At 43.5% G+C, this 10,219-nt stretch overlaps 2 protein-coding genes across 2 annotated transcripts in view; one reads left to right on the forward strand and one right to left on the reverse strand.

Annotated features, from left to right (window-relative positions):
- Positions 1-519, reverse strand: part of waw (Translation factor waclaw) — a 13,831-nt gene extending 13,312 nt beyond the window's left edge. The window contains exon 1 of the mRNA XM_080282237.1: positions 381-519. The gene's annotated coding sequence lies outside the window, so the exon portion shown is untranslated. The remainder of the gene's footprint in view (positions 1-380) is intronic.
- Positions 403-6,034, forward strand: LOC145412349 (uncharacterized). The gene is made up of 6 exons (XM_080282241.1): positions 403-663; positions 1,419-1,613; positions 1,925-2,029; positions 2,486-2,739; positions 4,047-4,311; positions 5,122-6,034. Exons 1-6 carry the CDS (start codon positions 403-405, stop codon positions 5,314-5,316), a joined length of 1,275 nt encoding a protein of 424 aa, XP_080138367.1. The 3' UTR covers positions 5,317-6,034.
- Positions 6,035-10,219: the final 4,185 nt, after the last annotated feature.

A 10,219-nucleotide genomic window follows, 5' to 3' on the forward strand; every position in this document is an offset into this window, starting at 1 on the left:
ACGTCCCTCAACTTCCTTCCTATTCCCTGAAAGGGGGATGGTGGATTGCAAGAGGAGGGCATCTTCAGTCTACAGTTCAGCTGGTTCCCATTTACACACCACCCCCTGTAGTACCTGTATTAATCCATCTGTTGTGTCCCGCTGAGTGAATCCCACACCATCTAAGGAGAATCAAGAAAGCATCAGGTAAAAGCTGTCTCTACCAGCAGTGGCTTAGTGATATCCTGATTGGGTGTTGTTAGATGCTGTGAGGTTCGATCCCCGGCACGGAACATGTAGGTGGATAAATATTGTTGGTTTACTTATAAACTTAACGTGTCATTTACAGAAATAGTGTCAAGGAGAGGTGTTAAGGGAGGACAGTACAAGTGTGAGCGTGCAGTAGTGTGTGTGGCGTGAAGGATGCCCCTGGGAAGCACAATGATGGCAGACTTGGGTGAAGGCTTCAAGCTGCCCATCACGCGTCGCGGACTCTTCGCTAAGGATGACTTCTTCAAGGGCTTCCAGCAGGACTACAGCCAGGCCGTGGGTGACGTGCTGGACAAATGGCGCTCCCGGTCCAGCCTGGCCGACCGGTTCGCCTCATACAAGCGACTGAGGGAGAGGGACCACTCCGACGACAGCCAGGCGGCAACGGTATCCGATACTCCTGGCAGCCATATTGTGAGTACCTGCATGTAGTTATTCACCCTGGCCTCATTGACACTTTTTTTTTTAAATAACAGAACAAAGGAAGGAAAAACAAAAGAATAAAAAAGACAATCCATGCACCTGGTTACAGGTGTCCTGCCTAGCGGGTTATTGCCTTCCTGTTTACATGTGGAGCCGACCACAGCAATAGCAGGGTGACAGCAATAGTTCAGGCTGTGTGTATGGGTGGGTGTAGTGCAAGCTGTGTGTATGGCTAAGTGCAGTGCAGGCTGTGTGTATGGGTGAGTGCAGTTCAGGATGTGTGTATGGGTGAGTGAGGAAGTTCAGGCTGTGTGTATGGGTGAGTGAGGAAGTTCAGGCTGTGTGTATGGGTGTGTGCAGTTCAGGCTGTGTGTATGTAGGCTGTATCGTTGGCAACAGGCCTTTTAATATTGCCGCCACAGTCAAGGAACAGAGGCGTGTTTATGTCGTAGCAGCATTCCCCTCTGGCCACATCAACACAGGTCGTGACAGACATTACCTAAAACCTGAATAACGATTGAAACATCAGAGTCCTCTACATCATTATAACTATGTATGTATGTATGTATATATATGTACAATATGTGTGTATGTGTGTATATTCACCCATAGATCATGTAAGACAAGAGCAAGTGCGTCGACTTCATATAACGATGGAAACATTCGAATTTTCAACATGATTGTAATAAACCTACCTACCTCTGTATATCCCCCTCTAGCTATCTATCTATCTATCCATTCCACAGATCGTGATAGACATGAACGAGTACGCCAACGGTCAAATCACGGTAGAGACATCAGGATTCTCAGCAGTAGTCAACGCCAAAATCGGGCAGCGTACTTATCACCGAAGATTTCCTCTGCCACAAGACACAATCATCGATGGAGTGGTGGCCGATCTGTCTGATGATAATATTCTGACGGTCACAGCCCCCAGGAAGGTACGTTGGAGGGAATACGCACCGTCCCTACTGAATACATTAGTGGCGGTGTTTTTATGATGCTAATACCCACCGTCCATACTGAATACATTAGTGGCGGTGTTTTTATGATGCTAATACCCACCGTCCATACTGAATACATACCAGAACACCTAATATGTCCCCTTGTTATTCTTCCTGTGATGATCACGGTCCGTATTGAATATATCTTGCCCTACGGTATACCTCTTGCAACCTCCCTATTTTTTTTTCTTTCTTCTTCTTCATTATTATTATTATTATTATTATTATTATTATTATTATTTCGCCAGGGTAAGGGAGGGGTAACAAACCAAACCTCAGAGGGACGACGCAACGGGACAGCCTCCATCTCATCTACGCGGCAGTCCAGCACAAGTACATCTGTGGAAGACCAGGTACACCATTAATAAGTATTTTTAAACTTCAGGTGCGTATGAGATCATCTGCTTCACACTTTATGGCCAAACTAGACTGTGGTCACTTAGAGTCGGTGGAATCCTGCCACGTTTAAATCTTAATTGTTGGTAGCAAGAGGTTAGCACTAGAATGTGGTGCTAGTCACGAAGAAGTGCTAAGGAAAGGATGTAGAGCCTTGGTATCTCCTTATTCTGCCACTGAGCTAAGGGAAATAAGCTGCAACAGTATGAAAATCTTGGCCAATTTAAAGTAAATGAACTATAGAGCAATGTAGTGATATACAACTTAGTGAGACCTGATCTTACGTAGTTAACTGACCTATATCTAATCTTCCTCCTCCTTCTCCTACTACTTCTTCTTGTTCTTCCTCCTTCTCCTCCTCCTCCTCCTCCTCCTCCTTCTTCCACTTCCTCCTCCTCCTTCTTCTTCTCCAGATCATCCCCACAGACTCCAGCATCTCCAGCACAGAAAGAGTTATTCCCACCATGAGAGAGGGCGCATCCACCTCCTCCACATCCTCCTCCACCTCTCACAACGTCAAGACTCAACAGATGGAATCCACATCCACCCGCAGAGGCTCATCCACCAGGGTGGTTCCACTAAATTTTGAAGAGGAGTCATCCACATTGCAGAGGACATCCACCGCTGGCGAGCGAATTATACCGACCATCAGAGAAACAGACGCGAGGTACCGTACCCACCCCCCTTCTATCTATCTATCCATCTCATGTTTTTCTACCCTAACATTTCATTTCTTCTACATCACATTTTCCTCTGCTGGCTAATATTCCTAAGCTGAGAAAGGCTTGGCACGTTTCTCTGCCCATAGATACCAAAGTTCGCCTAATATTTCACGTCTCGTACTTCTCATTTTCCTCTCCTGGCTAATATTCCTAAGCTGAGGAAGGCTTTGTATGTTTCTCTGTCCATAGATAGAAAAGTTCGCCTCTTGTAGTTTTCACATTCCACTGCTGGTTAATGTTCCTGAGCTGAGAGAGGCTTGGGATGTTCATCTGCCTTAATATCTCATGTATTCTGCTGGCTAATATTGTTTTGTTTAATATTTCACCTCTGCTGCTCACAGTCCTACGCTGGTTAATATTGTGAAACTGAGAGAGTCCTTGTATGTAAATGTGCTGGCTAATATTGTTAAGTTTTCGATTGCTACTATTTCACCTCTTCCTCTGCTCACACTTCTCCGCTGGCTAATATTCCATCGCCAAATCCACCTCCAGAGCTTCATCCACCTGCATCATTCCACTTATCGTCGAAGGGGACACATCCACTTCGTCTTCCATAGCTCAAGAAACATCCTTCACTGGAGAGCGAGTTGTTTCAGCCACTGGGGAGACGGATGCAAGGTACTGTATGCTAAGTGGCACTGAATATTACGTAGCACATCTTCTTTAGTGGGTTATTGTGCCCATTAAGCCTCAGATGTAGTGTTCGAGAGGGACGCCTTCTCACGGTGGGGCCGATATAAACAATCGGCGTCCCTGCCCAGTTATATAAACGCCCCTTATTTCCCTCCCAACCCTGGAAAGGACGAGAGCAACTTCAGCCTGCTATCCACCGGGTTCACGTTCATTTGAGCCTGGGGTTGCATCCACTACCTCCTCAGTCAAACATACACTACAGGACAGTTTTTCGAAGACCAGTTTTCGAAGACTAGACGAAGGACTGAATAAAATCGTTCTAGAGCAACAAGAATAGAAAAAGAATGTACAACTTTTTATACTCAGCTGCAGGGTGGGAACTTTCCTCTATGAGAACTGCAGCCAGGAACCCTTCATGATAGACTGGGCTGAGCTGGGATGGGGTGTGGAGGGAAGAGGTGGTGTGCCTTAGGTCTTCAACGCAATATGGCAATGCTTCTTCGCTTGCTCTGATTTTCCCACTTAAACGCCAAGGAGACTTCTGAAACTACAACATAAACGAATTCTAATAATATAAATCCTTTTCCGTAATATAAACACATCTCTTCCTCCTGTCTAGATCGTCGATGCAATATGGCAACGCCTCTTCGTTTAACCGAGTTCTGCCAATCAAGCGCCGAGGCCGATTCTTCCAGGACACGACGTTTGAAAATGCTTGGCGGGACTTTGAATCCGCCATAGACGACATGGTGGCTCGTCGCGGCTCCACAGCAGGTCAGAGCGGCGAGGACGACAGGTTTAAGGCCTATAGTAACCTGAGAGATGTCGTTCAGGCAGACGACAGCCAGGCGGCCACACTTACCAAGGAAGGCAATCAGTACAAGGTGAGGTGCTGGAACTTTTGAAAATTCTTTAGGCCTAGACAGACAAACCAACAAACAGACAGACAGACAGATAGATAGATAGATAGACAGAGAGACAGATAGGCGAAGACGTTTACTATGGAAGGCAACCAACACATAGTGAGACAATGTTGGAACTTTGGTAAAAATTCAACTTCTTTGCCCTCCCATGGTTTTAGTTTCACCTAATGGAACTGGGCAACTAGAATTTGAATGTTAAGCTGCGGTGCCTTAGTTATGAGGTAGGGACGAATCTCCTTGGTTAGTAGTTAAGTCAGTCCTCCAGAATGAGTAAATTTGGCCGTCCACTGAGCTGAATGGGGTTAGGGATCTTTGTATGGTTAAACACACCATCGCACCAGAATCTCGTATATAATAGTGTACATGTGCTCAAAATATCGCGATTGACGTGAATGAGCCCACTTAGAAGTCAAAACTGGTACTTTTTATTCTTGAGGGATCGCTGTTAAAGTAAACACATTATGGCCACTGCTGCTCATCTAATAGCCTTCGTGTTTTTCAAAAGATCGTGATGGGCATGAAGGAGTGTGCAGACGCCCACCTGGATGTCAAAGCTGTCATTTTTTTTTAGGGATCGCTGTAAGGTTAGAGTAAAAACACTATGGTATTTGCCTCTCATGTCTTCTTGTTTATTAAGATCGTGCTGGACGTGAAGGAGTTTGCAGACGCTCACCTGGATGTCAAAGCTGTTACTTTTTTTTTTTTTAGGGATTGTTGTCAAGGTAAATACACCTCATTATCCGCCTCTCATGTCTTGGTGTTTTTCAAAAGATCGTGATGGACGTGAAGGAGTTTGCAGACGCCCACCTGGACGTCAAGGCTGTCACTGGCTCCGTCACCGTCATTGGCCAGAAAGGGAGCAGATCCTTCGAGAGGCGATTCTCTCTACCAGGACTGTCGCAGCCTGAGAACGTAGCTGCTGCTCTATCCACCGACGGAGTTTTAACTATCACGGCACCTATGTGATCCATTACCTGAGGCCCAGCGATCCTGCTACTACCACACGCCTCCCTATGTCACGTGCCTCTGAACTGAAGGCCTCACCCCACCAAGACAGCCCTTCCCTATGGCACAGTCAAATAGTTTGTCAGTAGCAAGGAGTTGTGGTGGTACCGTAGTCAACCCCAGCATCATCTGAACCTTGAACCCTGTGGACTGCAGGCTTTACATATCCTTCTCCTGCAGTCCACCAGCCTCTTTTCGTGGGCATTGAGGGAACCGAGGGACGTTTGTATAACTGGGGGGGGCGGGCTGCAGTGCCATCACACGAAGGCGTACCTCTTCAGCACCAATCGCGGGGATAAATATACATAAAACTAAAGACACAAGAAGGTGTTAAAGGCTGTGCTGATGATACACCAATTAACCTTATTGACAAGAAGGAATTAGACGTCAAGAACACACCACGTGGCCTCATAATAAAATAAAATAAAACTAGGTGTTGGCTGTGGTGTGACTTGGCTGCTGTGTGTGTGGTGGGGGTGTCTGGTTCGTGCCAGTTCTATGCACTGCTAAAATGTGTTACTCGCAGGCTATTATTATGTCTATGTAACTATCTTGACCCACATATTATAATGTAACTAATTTTCACCCATATATATAGTAATGTAGCTATTTCCTCCCATATATACCGTATATTTAGCACTGCAATTATCCACGTACCGCTATATAAAACTTGCTAATTTTCTGTTTTCATGGGACCGCGACGTGCTTGAATGGAAGAATATTATCCTATCTATTGATCCATCTATTTGTTTGTCTGTCTGTCTATGTAACCATTTATCTATCTCTCTATCCATCTATCTGTTCATCTCTTTGTTTGTCTATCTGCCTCTCAGTCTATCTATTTGCTGGTCTATCTATAGCCAGACGTCTTAATTCCGGAAGGGGTGGTCACAAACAAATCACCTTGATGTCACCTTTTCCTCTGCCATCAGGCTACCCTCCCTCCAACTCACACCACCCTCACTCATATACCTCTCCACCCCATCCCTTCATCTCATCCTCGCACTTTCTCTCCTCCACCTCACTCACGTATTCCTAGTCAGGCTCTTATCCTTCATTCTCTCCACATAATTGTTACATTCTTTTTATTTCTCTCTCGTGTTTACAAATGTTATACTCTTTTTACTCTGTCTTGGCCTAAAATTGCCATCTCTCCATTTAGAATGCTGAATGTAACAATAAATTATCACTAGAATATGATGCTAGTCACGAAAAAGTGTTATGGAGAGGATGCAAATCGATAGTATTTTTTTTTTTTTTCTGCCACTGAGCTACGTGAAATAAGCTGCAAAAGGACGAAAATCTGGGCCAAGTTAAAGTGAACAAGGCAAAGGTAATGTATGGATTTACTGCACAGAGGCGAGTATGGCCATTTTGTATATTCATTAAAAAATTATTAAGGTCGGTTTCGTCCGGTCTGTAAATCAAAATTATTTCTTAACTATAAAATATTAAAGTGAAGTGTCATGATGCCGTTTTTGTTTTCATTTAAACTGAAAGAGGGATTTCTTTCGTCTGATGGAACTGGATAAATCTCACAATTTGAATGTTAAATCGTGGTTGTGTGAAATCTAGTGACCCTTAGCTATGACATATTCATGAGTCTCCTTGGTTACCAGTCAAATCAACCCCTTCAGTCAGACTACACTTGGCCATCAGACGTGCTGTAGCCATTTCATTTTGCTACGGTCCACCATCCTCCTTTCTGGGGACAGGGAAGTAGTTGAGGGATGTTTGTATAGCTGGGCAGTGGATCCCCCTGATTATCTCAGTGCCACCAAGTGAAGGAGTCTCTCTCCACCACAACAGCAGGCGGATATAGCCCAGTTGGCACGCTGGCTGATGCATTCTCTCTCTCCCCCCCCCCTCTCTCTCTCTATAAGTATCAATCCATCCACCCATCCGTCCATGTGTCTATCCAGCTATTTGTCTATCTATCTATCTGTCCATCTATCCATCTATCCATCCATCTATCTACCTACCTATGTATCTATATCTATTTCTCCACTCATCAATTCATCTTCCACATACATTCTCATCATACTCTTTCGCTCATTAAACTTTTCATACCTTGTCCTCCACTGCTACGTATTTCCCTTATTACACCCTGTCATTTTATTACACACTTTATATATCTTCTTTTCATCGGCCCATTTTGACATCTATACAGTTATTTTGGATGTTAAAGGTATAATTTCCCGGATAGATCGCTAAAGAAATGGTGTTAAGGTCCACGCCTAGGAAAATACAGACATAGTTGGCAGTAGTTGGTGGTGCCTCTGCCAATACTAACAGAGAGAGAGAGAGAGAGAGAGAGAGATATGGGTGCCAGGCGTCAAAAATACTGCCTCTCTCTCTCTCTCTCTCTCTCTCTCTCTCTCTCTCTCTCTCTCTCTCTCTCTCTCTCTCTCTCTCTCGTGCCAGTCTCCTTGGTCATTAAAGTACAACTATTACTGGGCAACTGTTACTCTCACTGCTACAATTACTACGTCAAGTGAGTGGATGGTGGCTACAAGAAACCATTTGGCTTGGCACTTACTGTAGTCACCTGGTGGTAGTGCTACATCAAGTGAGTGGACTGTGGGTGAAATATTAGTGAAAAGGTATATACAAACCAAACAAGTATAGATATATTTAATAAGAATGTGAAATATGACAATACAAATCTAATATACTATAGCATTACGTGTGTGTGTGTGTGTGTGTGTGAGTGTGTGTGTGAGTGTGTGTGTGTGTGTGTGTGTGTGTGTGTGTGTATTTTGGGCAGCCGAAACTACACATTCAAATCACACCAAAACTGGCACAAAAATCGCAAAAAATTCGCTGATGTGAAAAAACTTGGTCCCATCACGATTGAAAAACTTCTACTATATTTAATGAGCGATCAAATTTTGACTAAAAAAGCCGCTCCTGGCGCCCGGCATAGGATCTCCGGTGAATTTTTTGCCCACAGGTACAACTACAATAAATTACAGCAGCGCGAGAGCCCTCCGCAGGAGCAAGAGCGAGAGGCCCTAAGGGCCCACGAGCACTTGTAGTAGTAATAGCAGTAGTTGTAGTAATTGCATAGCAGTAGTAGTGGTAGTAACTGTATACTAGTAGTAGTAGTAGAACCTTACAGTAATAGTAATAGTAGTATAGTAGTAGTAGTAATTAACTATACTTAACATACTGGATTATGTTTCCTGCCCGGTATTATGTAGAAGCAGAAGGTAAAATACAGCAGTTTTGTGCAAGGAAGAGGGAGATACACTTATTAATTGTCATATACTTGACGTGTGTTCCCAGCGTTATAGGACGTGCTCTTGGCGTCATTTTCTTCCTATGATGAGTAACATAACGTCAAGTGCACAATAATGAACAAGGATCGTATTGTTTCCTTTCTTGCAAAAAAATTACTGATATTTATCATTTAATGTTGCACAATAATGTGAAGAAAGCATACATTAGTATTCTAAGCATTATTATCACAGCAAATATTAAATGTAAAGGAAAATATTTAAAACAAAATCAAAGTCCCAACACTTGTGTTTACAATGGCGGCCATCGTACATTTCTGCCAGACACTGTGTCGCGATCATGATATCAACCCAGCACATTTATACAAAGCGATTTATTTATATGGAAGGGTTTAAATTAGATGCCTTTCAGCATTTCCCTTTTGCTGTACACTTTATCACTGCAATCCCCGAACGCTCATTCACAGCAGTTTAAGAGAGGAAAAGAAAAATATCGACCCTGAAGAGATTGAAAATGAGATACTTGGCATCTTTCCCCTCTGACGTCATGTCATCCCGCACCCAAAAACCCTTCCAATACCCCCAACCCCTCAGTGTTAACATTGAAAGGAGTAGGGTGGTACGCAAGACCAACGAGAAATATGCTTACGCTATGCTCTTATGCCCTGCTATTGATAAAATTGTGCAGGAGGCTGCACCAACAGCACAACATAAATCCATAGCTTAAGTATGTATTCACTCATAACTATAAGATACGGCCACTATCTGGCAACAGCTCAGACGTAAAATATATGGATTTGCTTTGAGATTATGAATGGGGTTAATCCTATGTATACAAAGCTTAAACACTATCAATGACAATTTATTTACACTCGTTCCTGTTCAAAATATGAAGCATCCATCACGAAAATAGTTCAAACTCAGCGCTGATAGATTAATGTATCACCATTCTGGAAACTGATCCACGATGGCCGCCGTTGTATATACTAGTGTTGTTGCTTTGTTTTTGTTTTTCATATCCCCCTTTGCAATTAATATTTGCTGTGCTAACTATGCTTAAGCTACTGTATTATATTTCCTGCATGATATTATGTAGAAATAATTGGTAAATATGCAGTAGTTTTGCACAAGGAAGAAGGAGATGCACTTGTTAATTCTCATACACTTGACGTGTGTTTCCCGCGTTATGGGGCGTGCTTTTGGCGCCATTTTCTTTCTATGATGAGCAACATGACGTCAACCCGATACATTTATACAAAGCGATTTAATTTTTTTTATGCTTCAAATTAGATGCCTTTCAGCATTTCTCTTTTGCTGTACACTTTATCACTGCAATCCCCAAACGCTCATTCCAAGCAGTTTATAAGAAGAAACGAAGAATATCGATCCTGAAGAGATTGAAAATGAGATACTTGGCATCTTTTCCCTCTGACGTCATGTCAACCAGTACCCACCCTCCATGCCCATACCCACCCCCTCAGTGTTCACATTGACGTAGGGGAGGTAGGACATGAGTCGGACGGAAAATATGCTCAAGCTTTGGTTTTATGCGGTGCTGTTGGGACATTGACTCGGTGGGGGAATGAGCCTCGAAAGCAAAAAGATGCTTAAGCTATGGTCTTATG

Source organism: Coenobita brevimanus, chromosome 12 (assembly GCF_032717465.1).
Source record: "Coenobita brevimanus isolate Jiangsu-jjx chromosome 12, ASM3271746v2, whole genome shotgun sequence".
In the NCBI taxonomy this organism is placed as follows: domain Eukaryota; kingdom Metazoa; phylum Arthropoda; class Malacostraca; order Decapoda; family Coenobitidae; genus Coenobita; species Coenobita brevimanus.